Raw genomic sequence first — 21,987 nt, 5'->3', positions numbered from 1 at the left:
CCCCTCCTGCTCCACACACACACAGCAGGTACCTGGAGGGTGCTGTCTCCTGGTGAGGAAAAGGGTTTGTGTACTGTCCAAATGATTCCACAGGATGAAACCTTCACAAGTGGAAGACGCCTTTCCTAAGCCATGGAGTTCAGACAAAAATTCTTCCTCAAGAAATGAGCCTTGTTCCTTCCTGGTAATGGTGTGGTGAGGGAACAGGGCGAGATTTGTCTTTGTCTCAGGGAGGGGAGTGTGAGAGGAGGGTGAGTAGCAGCACCACAGGGGCCAGGACCTGGGACAAAGGCCTGGGGAGGCTGCTCTTCTCAGCACAAGATTCAGGGTGAGCAGCAGTGCCCGGACAGTGCACAATGCCAGGACTCACGGACACCTGCCCTCGGTCCTGGACATGCACAACGCCAGGACTCACGGACACCTGCCCTCGTTCCTGGACATGCACAACGCCAGGACTCACGGACACCTGCCCTCGGTCCTGGACATGCACAACGCCAGGACTCACGGACACCTGCCCCCAGTCCTGGACATGCACAACGCCAGGACTCACGGACACCTGCCCTCGGTCCTGGACAGTGCACAATTCCAGGACTCACGGACACCTGCCCCTGGTCCTGGACAGTGCACAATTCCAGGACTCACAGACACCTGCCCTTGGTCCTGAGCCCCACAGCACAAACAGGCTGCCCATGTGTCCGTTTGCCCAGAGCCGCGGACGGTGGAGGTGAAATCATGTGTTCAGAGTGGACAACGCTGAGCTCTGCATCCAGGTCTCACGACTCCTGGTCAGCCTCCCTCTAGACCCGACATCCACCTCCATTCCCACAGGAGGCCTGCTGAGAGGCAGCAGGAGAGGGCTGATGCACGCAGGCTGAGACGTGGCACCGGCACGTTCCCCAGGTCTGCAGAAGCCCCGGCCTGAGCAACACCTGACCCCAGCTCCCCACCTGACCTGGGGTTCAGTCCACACACTTACAACCTCCATTTCTGGCTGAACAGAGAAAAGAAGACACATGGAACAGAGTCTCTGGGCAGGAAAATTAGTCTACTGACACTACCCCATTGTCCAGTCGTGAGCTGGATGTGCACAGGCGGGAATGGGAGAAAGGGAAGGTTTGCTAGCTCCAGGGGTGGCGGTCTGGCTTCTCCTCACAGGATTTGGAAGTACTGGGTTAGAACTCAGGCCTGTGCTCTTTGGGCCGTCGTGCTGTGACTGGGCCATGCCTCTCATTTTGCTGTCAGCTGTTATTTGGGCAGAGCCTTGGTGTTGACTGAGGCTGGGCTCGGAGCTCAAACGCTGTGTCCATAGCTCTGGTGTAGCTGGGGGCCCTGTGTTCCTGGGCCGTCACCCCCAGCTCCTTGACTAAGATTCAGCTGGCTAGTGTTTTCCCTGGCTGGATTTGAACCATGATCCTCCAGTCCCCACTTCCCACACAGCCTGGATTGCAGGGAGGACCTGTGCGTAGCCATGTCCCTCACGCTTTCAATGGGAATTTCAGGGCCTCCTCAGCAGGGAATCCCAGAGTGTCTTCCCAGGTCTGATGGGAAAGTGATCGTCAGGTCCCCTGGCCTTCCTCAGGTCCTGGGGACCACGGCTGGGTCATTGCCGTTTCCAGGCGGATGCCCTGGTCTCATTGATGTGGGAGCATGCTTTATCGTTTGAAGATCATGATCACTTTGTGAACTCAGAGATGCCACGGAGTGGCAGCCTCCCAGATCCAGAGGAGATCACTGGCAGTCAGCTGTACAGATGCAGCGAGACGGTGACACCAGCCCTGGGCTGCAGGCTGTATTCTGGATGGGCTCTGGGCTCAGGTGTGCTGGGCGTCCTTGAGGGTCCCGTGCGTCCCTGTGGCAGGCTTGTGGCAGGGCTCACACCTGGTCTCCTCAGTGTCTCCTACACAGTAGTGCAAGGCCCTGTCCTCCGTGGTCACGGAGCTCAGCTGCAGGGAGCACTGGTCCTTGGAGGTGTGCACTGTCATGGTGACTCTGCTCTGGAGGCTCGGGCTGTACGTGGTGCTCCCACGTTTATAGATGTATCCAGTCCCCTCCAGCGTTTTCCCTGAGGCCTGTCGGGTCCAGCTCCGCAGTCACCATGCTGACGGAGTCACCAGAGACCGCAGGAGAGGGACGGCGTCTGCACGGGCCTCCGCAGGCCAGGGCCTGACTCCTGCAGCTGCACCTGGGACAGCACAGCTGTGGACAGAGGAGCAGCTGCGTCTCGGCCCAGACGCCGCATCCCACGCGCCTGCCCAGTCCCAAGTCACCACCGCTGTGAGCTGCCAGCAGGAGCCCAAAGACCACACCTGCTCCACATTCACGAGGTCACGTCTGTCACGCGCAGACGCATTTCCAGAGCGCGGAAGAGGCTGAATTTAAGCGAGGGTAGGACTTATCTGGGTGTGAATGCGGGAATTCTCCGGGTGTGTATGCGGGAATTTGCATGTGGGGCCACCCTGCTTGTGGCTGCATACGAGGGGCAACGTCCCTGTCACCTGTCCCCTGAGAGGAGGTGACCGCGGGTCTCTAGTCACCTGAGCCCTGTGACCACAGCCTCATCTCCCTGGTCCTTGCAATTACCAAGAGGCAAGCTTGCTGAAAGACCTGATTTTTCATTTAGATATGTAATGTGTGAACGCAAACAGTGTCTTTCTTTATCACACAAACAAATACACACCGACACATACCTGTACACACACCTCACAGGTACATACATGCCCACAATACACAAGTACACATATATACACAAACACACATATACGTACATACACAGAACCTTGGAATCTTGATCAGGAAGTAGATCCACTGAGTGTCAGTGGAGGGAAAGAGAAAGAACAAGCATGCAGAAGCAGGAGAATCCTTGTGGACCGAGTGTTCTGGGACTGCAGAGCTTGTCCTGGTCTTCAGAGGTGTACTGAACTGGGAGGGAGATTGGTAGACGTGACCGCTCATGAGAAGAGCCTGCAGGATTGCATGAAGACACACGGTGGTTACTCGGGTAGTTTACTCCCAGGAAATAGAAAAGAAGGTTCCAGAGAGACCTGGAGTCCCTGGTGTACATGTATACTGTTCAAATCAGCGTGTCTGCATTCTGAGGAAGACTGGCTCACTCCCATTTCTGCCATAGCACCACTTCTGGCTTTTTGGCAGTTAATGGAGGTAAGAGTCTCACAGCCTTTCCTTCCTGCACTGGCTACAGTGTGATCCCCAGATCTGTGTGTGATCCTCTCCTCAACTGCTAGGATGAGAAGGAGAGCACTGGGGCCTGGCTCCACTTGCTTATTCTAACCCCCCCATTTCCTCATCAGTGTCACTGTGACACTGGGTTGGTGTTGAAATGCACACACTGCTGTGCAGCATCGGTCTCAAACAGTGAACAAGTAGTGACATCACTGATCCCGAGAACCGGGTCTCTCAAGGATCAGACTGTGATGGTGGAGAGGGAACGTCTTCTACCTGTGCCATGGATGTACAGAGACTTACTAACCGTTTATTCACTCCTTATTACTGACCCGTGTGCTCTTGATATTAGGGGGCAGGAGTGTCCTTATCGGCCTCGTAAGGAGAGATGATCTTGCTTCCTGGAACAAAGAGGCACAAAGCACCAGTGTATAAACCCACTCCCCATCTGCTGTGAAAAGTGCAGTGTTTCTCTTCCTGCTGATCTCTGTCTGTGGAAACGTCTGAATGAGACGGGACAGCAGGAGCCCACGGTGCTCCCTCACAGTGCTCACCCTGCCTCCATGTCACCCGGAATTCTTGGTCTCTGGAGCAGAGCTGAGCAACTCTTTCCAGAGAATTCCATATTTGACTGCTCAGCCCATGATTTTGGCAGCAGCGGGAGCAGAGGACGCAAGCCGGAAGACACAGGTCAGACCACGGAGCAAACACCCTCCACCGGAGTTCATGCATGGAATCCACGTCCCTGGAGGGTCGGCAGCAGGCTGGCCCCTGTGGTGACCCGGTGAGTCTGTCACTCGCGCCTCAGAAACACAGTAGAATGACAGCATCAGGCACTGGACGCGGCCTATCCTCACCCTGGCCCTGGAGGAGAAGCTCTGAGAAGCACAGGGCTCTGTGAGCGCTGCCGCTGCCCGAGCTGAGCTCTGAGGAGCCTTCCAATTATGGTGTCCGTTCCTCCTCCACTGCGCTTTCCTCGTCTTGAGTTCTTGGCTCTTTTTGAGTGGTTTGCCTTGCTGTCTCTTCTAAATATATGAATACGACTGTCATCCAATAGTGCTGAGAGGGGTCACCAAGCTGACACCACATGCTCTGTCCAGTAATGAAGTCACAGGACACGTTACTGGAGGCGGCGTCTTGACCTTCACGGTCTCTCTGGAGAAGCACCAGTCAACACGCTGTTGCTCCTTATACATGCACATGAAATACTGGAGCTAAAGTGAAGGTGACAGATGATTGCTTTTTTATTTCTGGTGGTGGTCTTGGGCCTTGAACTCCAGGACAGCCTGGGTGCAGTCTCTGAGCATTTCTGCTCCAGGCTCAAGCTCTACTACTGAGCCCCAGCTCCATTCCTCACCTTTGGTGGTTAATTGGAGATCAGAGTCCTATGGACTTTCCTGCCCAGCCTCACTTAGAACACAATCCTCAGATGCCATCCTCCTGAGTTGCTAGATTTACACGCATTATTGACAGGTTCCCAGCTAGGTGATGACAAATTCAGGATCTAACAATGTTTGCAGAACACTTAATGTAATGGCTCCAGAACACATCTTCTCGTCAGCACAGGGCCCATCCTCCATGACAAGTCTCAGGACAAGTCTCAGAAATCCAGAAGCCTGAAACCAGGTCATTTCTTCAACAATAGGGATGATCCAAGTCTCAGAACCTAGAAGACATCATCTCTGCAGAATATGGAGGAGTCCATGTAAGGTGATGTTCTGTGGATTAGCTTCATTTGACAATGGTTTCACAGTAACTGCACCCTCGGGATCATGGGGCTGCACAGCGGGAAGTAAAATGCTGAGCAGAGGCAGCAGTGGTACTCACTAGACACTATGTAGATGATGACTTATACAGCTGATGGAGGGAGAAATGGGGAGAGAGCTAGAGAAGGGTTGATATTGTACAAAGAAAACATATTCTTTATCTAACTTATTCAACTGTAACCCTGTGATCATCACATTTATAATAATAATAATTTTGGAAATGCTGCAAATCTAAATACATGAACATTTAATTATGAATTTTATACCAATAGAGGTGGAACAATATTTCCCATTCTGAAGAAACTTTGAAAAATGTTTTCAGGGAACCAAAATGAGCACCAATATCAGAAGTATTCACACGTGCCCTGAGATAATCCTTCCCTGTCCCCGTTACCCATGAAACACAGTGTGGCACAGTGCCTGGACCCTGAGGTCTACACACCGCTGACCTGCAGGCCCCTAGACATCAGTAGAGCTCACACAGGGTTAATTGTATGTTTCCTAATTTATTCACTCATTAATTTAGTTATTTATTCATTATAATGACACATGCCAACAACAGGATGCTATAAAATACACAGTACACACACACATAGATAAATGTTCAGTAGGTTAAGTAGATTTTGTCTAAACTATTGATGATTTCTGTTAGGTACAAATCTTCCCATTCTGTCTTCACTCCTTACAATGATGAATACAGAAGTGTCTTCTACAGACTCCTCCCTGTGTTACGGGAACCAGGGCCTCCTCACCAGGAGTTTTCTCTTCCAAATGAGGTCACATCTGTCTCCACATGGACAGAGTAATGGATGTCTCCTGATGAGGTGATTGGTTTGTCTCATCATCCACAGAAATTGTCCAGGGGAAAACCTCAGAACTCTGAGTTCTTCTTCCTAAAGCCTGTAGAGTTCACACACACGTTCTTGTTCAGGAAGTGAAGCTTGCTCTTTTCTGATCAGAATGTAATGGAGCAATAAACAAGGACCTGTTTGAGCAGGTTAGGGGACGTCCAGGATGCAGGAAGCTCAGTCAGATTGCTGTGAGATCACCTGGCCCAGCTCCTCGTGCCCAGAAAGAGGCCCTGGTCAGGGGAGACTGCAAAGTCCACCAACATTTCCCAGGTCAGCAATAGGCTGAGCTCCAGGGGTATGGCCGACCCCTGTATTTTATGACTTGTGTCCCCAAGTACATTTGGTGTCTGGACAAAGAGAAAAGGAGGCTGTGATACCAAGAATCACTGAGTCAGAAAGTGAATGAATGGAGCAATTCTGTTAGGTCAGTTCTGAACCCCTGAGCAGTGCCACAGGTGGAGGGAGGAGGGCAGCATTTGAGGCCTGTTAAGAGTCATGGGTCAATGGGCTGTGCGCTCTCTCTCTCTCTCTCTCTGTCTCTGTCTCTGTCTCTGTGTCTCTGTCTCTGTCTCTGTCTTTCTCTGTCTCTGTCCCTGTGTCTCTGTCTCTCCTATTTTTAATACAGAGTCTCCTTCTTGTTAGGCACATATTTCCCACTGTTGTCCTTTCTGCAGCTTTTCTGATTTTATTAATTATCTGGTACTGTGCTGTGGTTTTGCCTGGGGCAGGTTCCAGACAGTGATTCCACACTTGCCTCCTGTGTAGCAGGAATCACAGGAAACAGCTGCCACATTCAGCTTATTGATTGAGATGAGGTGCTCAAAATCATTCTTCTCTCCTCCTCCCAAGTCTTTAGGATTACAGACACCAGTCACCATGCCAGGTGGTTTCCCTCTTGTTCACAGAAGGAATTCTGGGAAACCTGAGATCTTTGCCTTGAGTCTCATGGGGTCATCAGGGTCTCTCAGTTTCTTCAGGATCAAATACTGGTCACCACTGCAGAGCCATTTTTGCTTCCACCGTGATACTCTGTTCATTCTTAAAGTCTCAGCAAAGGACTGGAGACATCACAGAGGAGTGCGCGTCATGAACTCAGGAGAGATGCTGTCACACTGTGGACACAGAGGCAGGGCAGACAGCAGGAGAGCAGCCCTGGGCTCTGTGTGCAGCTGCTCCTGAGCTGACCCGGCTCCAAGATGTGCCCAGCGCCCCCTGCTGGTGCTGAGCGCCCTGCAGGAGGTTTGTGTCTGGCCCACACTGGATTTCCTGCACTGTGTGTCTAGCACAGTAATAGACGGCCGTGTCCTCCACTCTCAGGCTGTTCATCTGCAGGTAAAGTGTGCTCTTGCTGTTGTCTCTGGAGATGGTGAAGCGGCCCTTCACAGAGTCTGGGTAGTTTGTGCTACTACCACCTTGATTAATTTCTCCAAGCCACTCCAGCCCCTTCCCTGGAGCCTGGCGGATCCAGCTCATCCAGTAACCACTGAAGTCAAATCCGGAGGCTGCACAGGAGAGTCTCAGGGACCCCCCAGGCTGCACCAAGCCTCCCCCAGACTCCACCAGCTGCACCTCACACTGCACACCTGCAAACATAGAGAATCCTGGTCAGCAATGTTTACACACATGTCCATTGTTCCTCCCACTTGTGTCTGTTTGCACACTCAGTATCCCTTGCTCCCCATGAATCACCTTTCAACAGAGCAACAAGGAGAACCCAGCGCAGCCCCAGCTCCATGGTGGTGGTCTGTGCTCAGTCACTGGTGGAATCAGCTCACAGAGTTCAGGTCAGGGATGGGCTGGTTTTCATGGGCAGAGGGACGTCCTATTTGCATGTCCTCTGCTATAAAGCAACTCTGGGGCAGAAGTATCAGGAGGACAGACCATATAGGAGATGCAGGTGGAAGACAGAGTTTGTTAGTTGAGTGTATAAAATGTGAAATTTCTCTAATCAATTGGCTTCAAGAAAACCAGATTGAATATGAACTTCTTTACAGAAGTTTAACTCTGCTTCCATTAGTCAAGATTGCTGAGCCATTTGCTTTTTAAAAACATTTTCCCATTTTCTTTTTTATTGTTTACTAATTGTTTGTATTTGGGAAAGTAATGGAGTCACATAAAATCTGGACAGGAATGAATAAATATCACAGTGATACTCACCAGACACTGTGGAAAATGAACTGGAAATCCTATGGGTGGGGACAGGAGGGAAGGATTGGGAGAGAGCAACAGAAGGGGAAAATGGTTCATAAAGAACTGCACTGAGGACTGGGAAGGTGGCTCAGTGGTAGAGCACTTGCCTTCATGCCTGAGGCCCCGGGTTCGATTCCCCAGCACCAAATAAGCAAAAAGAAAAGAAGCTGGAAGTGGTGCTGTGGTGCAAGTGGTAGAGCGCTTGCCTTGAGCTGAAAAGCTGAGAGACAGCGCCCAGGTCGAGAGTTCAGGCCCCATGACCAGACCCCACCCAAAAAAAAAAAAAAAGAACTGCCTGATTGTACCTGATTCACGTAACTTTAACCGCTCTGTACATCAACTACACAATTTTTTAAATTAAATAAAAACAAAATAAAAAAAGTCGCTCTATAAACGTGTTGCCATTCCGTGAAGCACTTTATGAACACACTGAGGCTTAATCAACGTTGCCCATTTCAACATTCCTGCCCACCCCTCTACCACCTCTTCCCTCTCTCTGCTTAATGTTCAGGACATGTATGCTGACATCATTGAACACAGCAGTTCATGGATACAAGGCATGTGGATCTGAGTCATTCCTTCCTCACCTTTCCCCTCTGACCCACCCTTAGCTCAGTGTTCTCAATTCTGTGGCATACGCACTGTATTCTTGCCTGCGTTCTCCACGTTGTCTCCTTCATTCTTCTACCATTTGCCCCTCATCTCTCCACTCCCAGTACCCTCTTTCTGGTGCTTACTTTGTTGGTCTTTGACTTAGTCTTCGTGAAGAGCTATACTCCATGATCTCTCCATAGGGTCTATTGTATGTGTCTCCCAGTGAGACATGTAACAACAGCAGGAGACGACCATTAGCATCGTTGTTCTGGGAAGCAGGGATGACCTGAGCTCTCTGCTCTTATTGCACATGGAGCACTGCTCTCATCCTCGCACATTGTGAGAAACCTGTCAGCCAGGAAGGTCACCACGCTAGACCCAGGTCCCCACTGCCACATAGTCCCCCTTTCCCACTTGTATCTAAGGAGCCTTTTCTCCAGGCCTTTACAGGAACACAGCCTTTAAACTGAGGCGTGGCAGCCTGGATTTTGAGTGACCCAGGACTGGAAATACCCTCGGCAGATCAATGCCGCACATTAAAAGCCAAGCCTGTTGAAGGTTGCAGTGGAGATGTTGTGTGGATGGAATGAAATTCCTCACTAATTCCTCTCTGGCAAGCTGGGTGGATCTGAGTGGGAACAGCCTAGAGAGGATGACATTCCACCACAGAGGCAGCGTCTGCAGCAGGCTCTGCGGGAGGTTCTAGATCTCTTCCTGATGGCCAGTCGCAGGAGCTCCCACCCACCCTGCACCTCCACAGCCCACGTGCTCCAGGAGGACCTGGCCCCAGCCGGTCCTCAGTCCCATGTGCACAGGCTCAGGACAGTGAGGTGATGCAGGTGAAATCCCAAGTGACGACTGTTTTCACACTCATCCATGTCCCCTTAGCTACAGATTTCCCCTGAGCTTCCCGCCAGAGTCCATAGGGAGGAGGACAGGACAGTCCAGCGCACGCAGCCTGGGGACACCAGTGAGTTCTTCCCAGGCATGCAGGAGCCAGGGCCACAGCCTCATTGACCTCCAGGTCCCGGTACAGGGCCTGGGGTCTAGAGACTGCATACAGGCCACGTCTGCAGGGGATTTAGTGTGAAGGACAGGTGTGGACAACACAGAGACAATTAAGAACACAGGAGTCCTTCTAGGATCAAGCAGTGACCATATCCAGAACTGTGGCTGAGAATCCCATCCAACCTCATCATCTACAGCATGTGTAGAAAGGGATGGAGGCAGAGGAGCTGGTGGGGGTCACTGGGCCTCTGCAGGTAGCCACAGCTCAGCGGTGCCCACGACTGGGCTTTGTGGGTCACAGAGCAGCCCTGGTCCTGACCGATGGCCCCTCACATGTCACCAGCAAGAGGAAAGGGGACAAAGGGATCAAAGCCAGGCTGGACGCTGGGCTGTGTGAGCAGAACTGTGGGCCTTGAAATCCATCAGTGACACGGAGGCCCTGGCTGTGCACAACATCCCGTCTACTCCCACCTGAGGATAAAGACTGACCTAGCCAGGGAGTCCACTGCGTCTCTCCTGAGTCTGAGAGGAAAGGACTGAGCAGGGATCTTGACCTTCCTCAGATTTGACCTCAGTGATCTCAGCTGTGTCCACCGACCGTGCATGGTGCTGTGTCTGGTCCTCTCAAGGACGCATCATCAACCACAACAGAACCACGACAATGGAAGATGGAAAAAGCTGTGTGCTGAGGGGTTGGAGAACAGTAAGAACACAGTGGACAGCTCTGTGGGGGATGCTGCGTCCTGCGGAGAGGCCAGGCACACAGAGGAGTCAGGGCCTGAGCTCCACAGCTGCTCCTGTGACTGCCATGACCTCAGTGTGTGCCCAGCGCCCCCTGCTGGTGCTGACTGAGCATGATCTCAGTGTGTGCCCAGCGCTCCCTGCTGGTGCTGACTGAGCATGACCTCAGTGTGTGCTGAGCGCCCCCTGTTGGTGCTGAATTCCCTGCAGGGAGGTTTGTGTCTGGATTTCCTGCACTGTGTCTGTAGCACAGTAATAGATGGCCAAGTCCTCCACTCTCAGGCTGTTCATCTGCAGGTGAACTGTGTTCTTGCTGTTGTCTTTGGAGACGGTGAAGCGACCCTTCATGGAGTCTGCGTAGTGTATCCTACTACTATCATAGATGGAAGAAACCCACTCCAGCCTCTTCCCTGGAGCCAGGCAGAGCCAGTTCATCCAATAACCACTGAAGGTGAATCCGGAGGCTGCACAGGAGAGTCTCAGGGACCCACTAGGCTGCACCAAGCCTCCCCCAGACTCCACCAGCTTCACCTCACACAGCACACCTGCAAACACAGAGAATCCAGATCAGCAATGGTCACACACATCCACAGTTCCTCCCACTCAGCTCCACTCACACACCCAGTGCCCCTTCTTCTCTGCAAATTACCTTTTAAAATGGCCACAAGGAAAACCCAGATCAGATCCCTCTCCATGGTGGAGGTCTGTGCCCAGTGCTGATCTCAGGATGGACCCCCTGGAAGTCAGGCCTGACCTGCAGAGCTACAGCTTTTCATGAGCAGAGGGAAGCCCCATTTGCATGTTCTCTTGGTATATAGCCAGCTCTGGGGTGGAATCTGAGCAAAGGCTATGCAGAGAAGACAGGAGAATCAGGAAGTCAACAGTGACAATGATCACATGGAAGAGAACACAGACCTCATCCCACAGCAGAGCGAATGCGTTAGGAGACCTCATCTTACTGCATTTTACACAGCACAGACAGTCATCGCTCACATTAGGTGTAATGATGTGTGCATGTGTCACATTGTTGGTGGTATGAATTTGTAATAGAAGAGTCTCTTGATTGCTAGAGAGGTGCACTGCCCTCGAGCTGTGTGTGCAGCCGTCTTTGCTGTATTTGCTTTAGTGATTTGGGGATATGGCCATGCATTTTTCCTGGTGGTATGGGCAGTGTTCTCCTATCTGTGCTTTCTGTGCAGCTGAATGGATTGCTGTGCATGACCGTGTTCATCTCTGGGCTGAGAATGTGTCTCTGGGACTGGCTTCAGTCATTCCTGCCATTCTCCCTACCGAGGAGGGGCAACCAACCCATCTGACCATTTTGTCACTTTTAAACTACGGAAATGCACTTATTTTATTTGCTGGAAACTTGTTCAGCTTTACCACATAGAGGACCTGTTTATAACATTTCATAAGCACTGCAGCACAGAGAAATCTGCTTCACCAGCAGCAGAGTCAGGAAATGGGGCATTCATCTGGAAGCAGGTCCTTGGCTTCCGCTCTACCCCCTCCTCCCCCAGCAGTGGTTGTGGGTTAAGGAAGGCTGTGTGCTTCCTATTGCAAATATGCTAAGGGGATCATTTTAGGGTGGTCATTTTATGTTCACTTTTCAGCTACTTTTATTTTTGGCATTTGGGTTTGAAATCACAGCCTTGTGTTTGCTCAGCACGCTCTCTGCCATGTCTTCAGCTCCTTTGACTCTATGCTGTTTCTCACTTAGGGTGAAATGACTTTGTCCAGGGCTGGCCTCATGCTGTTATCTTCCTAGGATGTCCATTATATTTGAGTTTACAGGTGTGGGCCCCATGCCTGGATTATTGTGAGATACGGTCCCATCAACTTCTTCTGCAGGTTGGCCTCAATCCATAGTTTGCTGGATGTTTTCCCCTGCATAGCCACCAAGTTCAGCTCAGTGGTGTCTTTGTCCATTCTTGGTGGTATAAAGGTATCCCCGATGGGGAAACCTATACAGGGTGAGGATTTGTTTCTCATAATCTGGGATCAAGGTTTTGAAGATCAAGCACTTTGCTGTCTGCTTTGGGCTGGTTTTCTGCTTCCTGGGTTGGATACATGCCATGTCTTCGTGTGGCAGAAGAGACACCTGCGTCCTTCCCTTGCAGGATGGGAAGGAAAGATCAGCTCCCTTTCTCAAGGGGACAGGAGGACACTCACCATCCATGAGTCAGGCTGCTTCCCTGAAAGGGTTAAATTCCAGGTCATGAATGTTGGGGAGCCAAGGCACGCACCCCATAGCTTCCCACCTCAGCCTGGACTCCTTTCGTATTGTGCCTTCCAAATGATTTATCCATAGCACCAGCAGCAAAGCGCTAGTGCCCCCAGGGCTAATTTTACATTCAGATTCCAAGGTTTTGCTATCGTCTGAATCACAGGGTGTTGATTCACAAGTTTCGTGTGTTGTAAATACAACATGAGCCTGGAAAAGGGCAGATATTCCCAGAGGGATGATGGGAAAGACAGGGTAACCATAGTTACCAACGAAATCCAACTGAGAGACATGAAGCCTGAGAGACTGAACGATTTTCCATGACTTGAGTTCCTGCTGGGTGCACACAGTGTGGATGTGCACACAGGAGGTCTCACACATATATACTGTATTGTGTACAGGTGTGCACACAGTGGATGTGCACACACAAGATCTTTTCTCTCTTTCTTTCACACACACACACGCACACACACACACACTCACACACATGGTACTGGACACACCTGGGCAAGGAGCCCCGTGCGTGGGGTCTGTGTGTCTGCAGCTCTTCCAGGCTGGATTTTCACTGAGCTTTTTTCACCTGCATCACTGAGCACAGGTCACCCCACAGGTCAGTTAGGCTTTGCTCTCTGGGGTGCTGAGCCCATAGTTCTGAGGACGCTGTCTAGTGGTCTTCCTGCGCTGTCCCCATTTCTCTCGTCGTCTCTGCCTGTCCCCAGCCATCCATGAATCAGACGGTCTCCACACATCCATCTTGGATTCTGTGCCCTGCAGAGAGACCGTGTGACACCCGAGGCCCGAGCTCTGTACAGGGTCAGCACTGAGCCCCACGCTGCCAGGACACAGGATTCACCCCTGGGAAGACTGAGGTGGCCACATGGGCACCCAGGGCAGTGTGGAGGGGGTCTGTCCAGGGTGTCCTGAGCTGCGCGGTGCCCGCACCATTCATGCCCCACTCTGCCCTCATCCTGAGCCCTGCATCTGTGATGGAGTGGCTGCTCCAAGGCTCCTTTCAGGTCTCAGCTCAGGGAGCCGCACTTGGCTTCCTCTTTTCATCACAGTCTCTTATCAGAGCTCCTGGATCACTCCAGCGTTCATGCTGAAGCTCATCTCTCTGCTTTGTCGGGTTTTCTGTTTACTTCTTTTTTCCAGCTAATCCTGGGCCTTGAACCTGGGCCTGGACTCTTTCCCTGAGTTCCATTTTCTCAGGGCTAGCGCTTTTCCACCATAGCTTGCACCACTCCTGTCTTTTTCTGTGATTAATGGGAGATATATATCTCACGGAATTTCTGGCATAGGACGATTTTGAACTGTGGTCCCCAGATCTGAGCCTCCTGAAGCTAGAATGACAGGTGTGAGCCACCAATGTGGAGCCACTTTTTCTTTTCAAATTAGCATCATTGTACCAAATTATGGGTTTTGTTATGACATTTTCACACGAGTGTGTAATGCACTTTGATTGCACACTCTCCTGCCCCTGATCAATCTTGCTGGCTTCCTCATGCTCTTGCCATTCCAATTTTATATTTATGCTTTTGATCTTCTCTAGATCTTTATTCTACCTAAGAGACAAACACGCAGTATTACTCCTTTGGTGTCTGGCTTATTTTCATCAACAAAGTGTTCTCTATTTTTTCAATTTCCCTTCCAGTGACGTAAGTTCATTCCTCTTTCTAGCTGAGTAATTCCATTCTGTATACATCATTTCTCTTTATAGCTGAGTAATTCAATTCTGTATACATTATTTCTCTTTATAGCTGAGTAATTCCATTTTGCATAGATAACAAACTTTCTAGGTTCATCCATTGAGGAATCCATGAAGGGAACCCAGTCTGATCCCCAAACCTTTCCTATTGTGGACAGTTCTAAACAAACACAACTGTGCAGTCACTATATCATAGACTGCCCGAGACCCCTTGGGTGTGTGCAGGAGTGAGGAGAAGGATCATGGTGGCTTGGCTTTTAGTCTGTGGAGGGTTTTCCATTCTGAGTCCCATAGTGCACTCGCTCACATTCTGAGGACACCATGGGAGGTTTCTTTTCCTGCATCTTTGCCAGTTCCCGTATCTTTTCTTGATGATCGTCAGGGTACAGTTGGAATGCAGTGCAGTCATGATGTGCATTTTGTTTATGACTGAGAATATTGAATGTCTTTTATGTGTTATTGGCCATAGGAGATTCTTATTTTGAGCTCTGACGAATTCCTCCATATATTTATTAATGGAATTGTGTGTATTGGTGTTTAATTATTTGAGGGATTCATGTATCCTGGAAATTCATCCTCTGTCAGATGCATGTATGGCCAAGATTTCTTCCCCTTCTGCATATGGTGTGTTTACTGTAGGAATTGAATGTTATTCTCTCCTCCGTGGCAAAATGTGAATTGAGTCTTGTCCACTTCCAGCACTACTTCTTTTGCTCAAGGTCTTTGGTATTTCCACGTGACATTTAATATCACTTTCATTTTCCATTTCTGGGAAGAAGGCCATGAGACTTTTGATGGAGGTTGATCAAGTCTTTAGACCTCTTTTGGTAATATGGCCATTTTCACAGTATCTGTTTTCTCGATCCGTGTAATTTAATGTCGTTCCATTCCCTTGATTTTTATGAGTGTCCCCTTCAATTCCGTAGATCAGTGTTTTAGAGTTGTCATTGTAGAGGGCCTTCTGTCCTTGGGTATATTTATGCTGGGCATTTTATTTTTTTATTGTTTTTGTTGTGAAAAGACTATACAGAGGGGTTAGTCTCAATTATGTGTGTATATAAGTCATACATATTTACACACACCAGCCTATAGGGAAAGATAATGAGTACATTTCTTATCAAGCATTGTAGCCTCCTCCTTTGTTTTCCCTTCCCATCCCTTTCCATCCTCTCCCACCCCTCCATCCAATCCTCCTCCTCCCCCCCTAACCAAAGTTGTAAAGTTCATTTTCAAAATAATGACTTGTACATCTCATTGTTGCAATAGGTCCACCTGTATCTCTATTTAAACGATTTGTTTTTTCCCATCCCCTCCACAAATTATACCGACATCAAATAAAGTAAAAGGAGGGGTTATAAGGTGGGGGAGGGACATAAAAACCAACAAAGAAATAATCTTATAAATGTGTTAGAAACAATCACTTGAAAGAAAAAAAAAACATTTAAATACTTATCTTAGGTTTCCTTTCCCTAACATCAACTTATCTGACCTTTTCTGCTTGACTCAGACATATACTAGTTATTGCAAATAAGGGAAACCATGGGACCTATGTTTCTTTAGGCTTGGCTTACTTCACTTAATATAATTTTTTTCCAAGCCTTTCCATTTCCTAACAAATGGGGCAATGTCATTCTTTCTGATGGAGGCATAGAATTCCATTGTGTTTATATACCACATTTTTTTGATCCATTCATCTACTGAGGGGCATCTGGGTTGGTTCCATATCTTAGCTATAGTAAATAATGCTGCAATAAACATAGTCACGCTGGTAGCTTTAGATACACAGATAGTTTAGAATGGTGTATTTGTATGTGTGCATACACATAGACATACCCATCATATATACAAACTAGAGGCTGGTGTGTGTAAATATGTATGACTTATATACACACATAATTGAGACTAACACACACATGTACACCCTTACCTATGAGCTTTCAAGACAAGGAATGAAGTAGTTCAATTGGAAAGATACTTTTCTAGTCTTTTTTTTTTTTTAAGTGTAAGATCAAAACTCAAATTGGCGCCTGATGCTTTTACTCATTGGTTGGAGCTCTACCAATGGAACCAAGCCAGCAAACTTGGAGATTATTTCCACAATGTAGCCCACACTTAATTTAATTTAATTTAATTTTTTGGGGGTCCGGTCGTGGGGCTTGAACTCGGCCTGGACGCTGTCCCTCAGCTCTTTAACTCTTCAGCTAGCGCTCTACCACTTGAGCCACACTGCCACTTCTGGCTTTTTTACTTTTTGCTTATGTGGTGCTGAGGAATTGAACCCAGGGCCTCATGCATGCAAGGCAAGCGCTTTACCACGGAGCCACCTTCCCAGCCCCCCACATTTTATTTCTGACACACTATGTAAATCCACTCACACTGTGTGCATGTGAGTACATAACAGGCTGGCAATGTTTCATTTGGGCAGCACAGCTACTGGTGTTTTCTTCAACTCGAGGCCTCAGGCCTGCCATGCAGGTGCTCTAGCACTGGGCAGAGTTCTAGACTTTGATGGTATCAGTGCCATTTTTGAGAAGGGTCTGGTGATTTTGGTCATATTCTCACCTGGAGCTCCATCTTCCTATGTGAAGTTTCCATCTGGGGATTATAGGCACATGTCAGCACACTGAGTGTCTTTCTCTGAGATGGAGTCTCATGAACTGCTTGGCCTGGCTGTGCTGACCTGGTGAGCTCCTCAATCTCAGTCTGCAGGAGTAGGGCTGTCACAAACACACACACACACACACACACACACACACACACACACACACACACACACACACACACACCACACAGCAAATGGTTGAAAAGAGTTTCCTGAAACATCTAGCTAGAATAGATCTCCACCTTCAAGCAGAACAGCTAGCCTTATCTGCCTGGACCACAGGTACCTGTCCTGGGCACTGTAAGCACAGCAGTCCCCTTCCTGTGTCCTCTCCGCTACTGTTCAGGGGATTTGCAAGAGCCTCCGGGGCCTGTGAGACACTGGCTTTGCAGAGAACAGTGAGGCTGAACCTCTTGAGGTCTGGAAATAGAGGCAGCTGGAGAAAGGCCCTCAGTGCTGGGCTGGGGAGGCCAGTGTGTGGTATTCACACGTGTCTGTGACCCAGTGATCTGCAGTGCTTTACACTACTGGGTTGTGAATTTGTTATGTTTTCTCTTCTTGGCCAAATGTGTACATTTCCATCATCAGTGTTTGACAGCTACATACACACTCCACCTGAAATCTTTGTTTTCCTGGTTCTGACATGTTTGCCTGACCAGTCCCTGAGCCCTGGTCATTCAGTGAATTCTACTTGTGAGTGTGCTGACACACTTCCATTAGTGAACAATTCTGTGTTCAGGGTCAGCCAGAACTAACTCCTCTCATGAGAGATACAAGCCTGTAGGCTGTATTTTTTTGTGCTGTCCTGGGTATTGGAACCCAGGGCCTGGACCCAGCCCATGAGCTGTTGCTGAAGGCAACACTCTACCACTTGAGCCACAGCTTCACTACTGCTGTCTTGGATCATTAGATTTAGCAGCACAGACTTGCCTGCACAGGCTGGCTTCCCACATGAGCTTCAGATGTCAGACCCCGGAATAGCTAGGATCAGAGGCTCCACTTTTCTTTTTAAAGCAGAGCCCAGGATCTCTTCATGAACATTTGGCAAGGAAGCTGAGATGTGAACTTAGAGAAGAAACAGGAAACCTCCTGAGACCCTGAGGGGAAGAGGAAAGCCCAGAGGCTGCCAGGAAAGAGCAGGTCCTGCACCTTCCTGATGCCACAGTTCCTGGTGTGTTCCAGGAGAATGGTGCTCTTCTGTGAGCTCTGCAGAGCCTCCCTCCTGACCCTAGATCAGGTGTGGCTTTGCTGCACTTTACTTCATTCTGACCACCAACCAAGATGGCCAGGGTTCAGGCAGATTCCTGATACTGGGCTCTGGTGTATCATTTCTCACTGTCAAGCTTTCCTGTTTTTTTTTTTTTTCTGGTTCATATGCATTGTGTATTTGTGACAATATCACATATATTTTTCTTTGAGGGGGGTTTGGTTTTGGGGCCTGAACTCTGGGCCTGGGCGCTGTCCCTCAGCTCTTCAGCTCAAGGCTAGCGCTCTACCACTTGATCCACAGCGCCACTTCTGGCTTTTTTCTTTTTGCTTATGTGGTGCTGAGGAATTGAACCCAGGGCCTCATGCATGCAAGGCAAGCACTCTACCACTGAGCCGCCTTCCCAGCCCCCACGTGTATTGTATATTGTCATAACCTCAATGAGTCACTGCATGTAACAGATTTCTCATAGGTAACCATTGATTTGGTAACTATCAATAAATTATTTTCATGTTCTTCCAATTGTTTTACCAACCATGTGATTCCTTATTTCATGCAATTTTGTACCCAACTTCCAATCTCCTCTAATCCCATCCTCCCTCCATCCTTCCTCATTCTCTAGTAACCAACATTTCCTTTTCTGTTCTATGCAGTCTATTTCTTTTAGATATAATGTGATACTGGTGTTTCTATGGTTGGTTTATTTCTTTTAAGCTAACTTCCTTTAGGTCTATCACAAACGACAGTCTTTCTTCCTTTCTGTGGGTTAGTTCTATTCCATTGTCTACACCTATCCCATTTACTTTTTCTATTCTTCTCTTGTTGGACCTTTACTTTCATCTCAGGACCTTACTAAAATTCAAAATGTTAAAAAAAATCCCGAAAACCAGCACAAAACTTTGGAGTGTGCATTCTCAGCAGAAGAACTCCTACCCACACTCCACCCAAAGCCAGCATTTATATCTTCCCTGTTTGTGATTAACAGTCATGCTGACTCAGGTGAGGTGATATTCCACTGTGGAATTGACTTGCATTTCATTGAGAGTAAGCATATTTTCTTGTACTTGAATATTTGTTTATCTTTTTAAGGAAGTGTCAATGAAGGATTTTGATCATTATTGTATTGAGTTCTAGACTTAGTTGTTTCCTTGAGACCTTTGTTTCCATTATACACCATGCATAGTAAACCATTTTAGAGACATTATCACTACTATCCTTATAATGAAGCTTTACTCTTTTGCATTATTTCATGTTGCTGAAGAGGTGGTTCCCAGCAATCTCTTTGTGCCTTTACGTCTTTATTTTACTCTGTTGCTGTCATATGGAGTACGAGTGCAGTCACAGGAATGAGCGTGCAGTCTACATTTTAACGTCTGACTCTGGCAGCACCAAGTTCACTTCTCTCCCTTCCCTGTGTGTCACTAGTGGACATGGATTAAGGGAGTGCTGGTTCTCCCCTCTCATGCATTCAGTGAGTGGTTCTGACCTGCTGTGTGTGCAGAGGAGGAACTCACCTTCCTCTGCCCCAGGCTGAGATGAAAACCCAAGAGCCTGTCCTTTCTAGGCTCTCCCAAGTCATTTCACAGTTTCCTGAGAGGCTTCTCTGGTCTTTCTGAAATGTCACCAACCCTTTCCTCCTCTCTGTATGTATGTGTGTGGGATTATCAGACACGACATCCACACTGAACGTTGGTCAGGTCTCGGTCTTTGCCTTGCACCATATGGATTGTGGCCTTGGCAAGAATGTTGCCACCATGGAATCTGACCTGAGCTTCGAAGGGTCCTCTGCTCCCACAGACTCATCAGTGATGGAAATGACAGTTTTTCCCTCTTCCCTGTGTAAGTGCGTGTGCAGATTATCAGACACGATATCCATCTCCAGTGTTCATCTCGTCTCTGCCTTGTGTGGCTTTATAGACAATCTGTGTTACAGGAGAGGTTCTGTGGCTGTGGTATCATGGAACTCTGTCCTGAGATTGGTTGTTGACTGTTATGCCCACAGTGATGAGCTCACTCCTTGTGCTAAGTTGTGCAGAGTCAATTCTGCCCTGAAGATGGACCTTGGGCCTCGCTGCTCTGTCAGGCCCTGCCTGGCGTTCAGATGGAAGGAGCCCAGCCTCTGCGTCCGAGCAGCAGCACAGGGGAGACACCAGCTGGGGTCCTGGAGCCCTGGGAGGGTGGAGGCCAGAACCCAGGGCCACCTCCTCACCACACCTGCAGCTGACGCGGCTCAGCGCCTGCTGGCCCAGGCCGCTGCACCTGTGTGTCTGGGCCCCACTGGCTCCTCTCACTGTGCCCTGCACAGAGACACAGGGCCGTGTCCTCGGTTCTCAGGCTGCGCATTTGCAGGTACAGCGTGCTTTGACTGTTGTCTCTGGAGATGGTGAACCGGCCCTTCACAGAGTCTGGGTACCATGTGCTACCACCCCCTGGATCAATTCATGCAACCCACTCCAGCCCATTCCCTGGAGCCTGGCGGACCCAGTCCATGTAGTAACCACTGAAGGTGAATCCGGAGGCTGCACAGGAGAGTCTCAGGGACCCCCCAGGCTGCACCAAGCCTCCCCCAGACTCCACCAGCCGCACCTCCCACATATGTCCATTTGCACACTCAGTGTCCCTTGCTCCCCATGAATCACCTTTCAACAGAGCAACAAGGAGAACCCAGCACAGCCCCAGCTCCATGGTGCTGGTCTGTGCTCAGTCACTGGTGGAATCAGCTCACAGAGCTCAGGTCAGGGCTGGGCTAGTTTTCATGGGCAGAGGGACGTCCTATTTGCATGTCCTCTGCTATAAAGCAGCTCTGGGGGGAAGTCTAGAGATTGGGCTCCCAGAGCAGAGGTGACTGTGCTGGAGGAGTTTGGTGACAATGGTCACCTTGGAGACATCATGATGCACTGACCATGCGCTGTGGTTCACACTGTACCTGCAGCTCCTTGGGAGCCTGAGGCAGAGTGTGAGGACACTGAGAGCTGTCTGGGGTGCAGAGGGACACACATGTCCTCTCACTCTGCCATTGTGCCTGGTGATCATTCTGTCAGCATTTCTGATCACACACAAAATACAAAGTGCAACACGCGTGTGACCTCCTTGTGCAATTGCAAGAGTGTAAAACTATGGTGAATGTGTTTCCACGCTGGCAGCGTCTCATGTGGTATGAGCTCCATGCCTGGTCTGGGCCTGCACAGCCAAGGAGGGCCCACAGTTCTTGTTGTGTTCCAGGAGAATGGTGCTCATCTATGAGCTCTGCAGAGCCTCCTTCTTGACCCAAGATCAGGTGGGGCTTTGCTGCACTTTACTTCCTCTGACCACAAAACAAGATGGCCAGGGTTCAGGCGTACGCTTGGCAGTGAGTGGGCTCTGGTGTATCAGTTGTCATAGTCTAGCTTTCTTGTTTGTTTATCCTGTTTATGTGCATTTGTTTGTAACAATATCGTGTGTGTTGTTAATGTCAATAATAATAATCTCAATACTTCACAATCCATAAAAATGTGCTTATAGGTAAATGGGTATTTGGTAATTATGGACAAAAGTCTTATCTTCTTCAAATTGTTTTATCAACCCTTTGACAGTTTCCTTGCATCTGTCTTTCAAGTCATTTTTTACAGTGATTCCTAGTGCTGGACAAGCTGGTGAGCTGAAGGTGAACAACACTTTTGTCCATGAACAAGAATCCACTGACACAAAGCTGAGCAGATTCTGAGGAAGAGAGGAAAGGAGAAGCGACAGGGAGTTCCTGGGACCCAGGACATGGCAGAGAAGCAGTCAGGGTGGAGAAACTGTGGCACTGAGCTCTGACCTGTGTGCAGCTCTCCTGCTGGGGAAGAGAGCTGAGCTGTCAGCTGGCAATAGTAGGTGTGCTCACAGAGGGACTGGCAGCTCCGCCATGGGACACATGGCTGAGGACCTCGCTGTCATC

General features: G+C 49.3%; 2 gene segments (V, D, J or C); both read right to left on the bottom strand.

The window, feature by feature from the left end:
* Window positions 1-972: 972 nt before the first annotated feature.
* On the bottom strand, window positions 973-7,594 carry LOC122101404. The segment is given in 3 exon segments: window positions 973-987; window positions 7,070-7,380; window positions 7,487-7,594. Coding segments are annotated over 3 exon segments (372 nt in total).
* A 2,901-nt stretch (window positions 7,595-10,495) lies between these two features.
* Window positions 10,496-11,045, bottom strand: LOC122101403. The segment is given in 2 exon segments: window positions 10,496-10,875; window positions 10,980-11,045. Coding segments are annotated over 2 exon segments (426 nt in total).
* Between the last annotated feature and the right edge of the window lie 10,942 nt (window positions 11,046-21,987).

Source organism: Dipodomys spectabilis, unplaced genomic scaffold (genome assembly GCF_019054845.1).
Source record: "Dipodomys spectabilis isolate Male_0828 unplaced genomic scaffold, ASM1905484v1 ptg000657l, whole genome shotgun sequence".
In the NCBI taxonomy this organism is placed as follows: Eukaryota; Metazoa; Chordata; class Mammalia; order Rodentia; family Heteromyidae; genus Dipodomys; species Dipodomys spectabilis.
The sequence above is the reverse complement of the archived record's forward strand: the minus strand, read 5'-3'. Positions and strand labels throughout refer to the sequence as shown.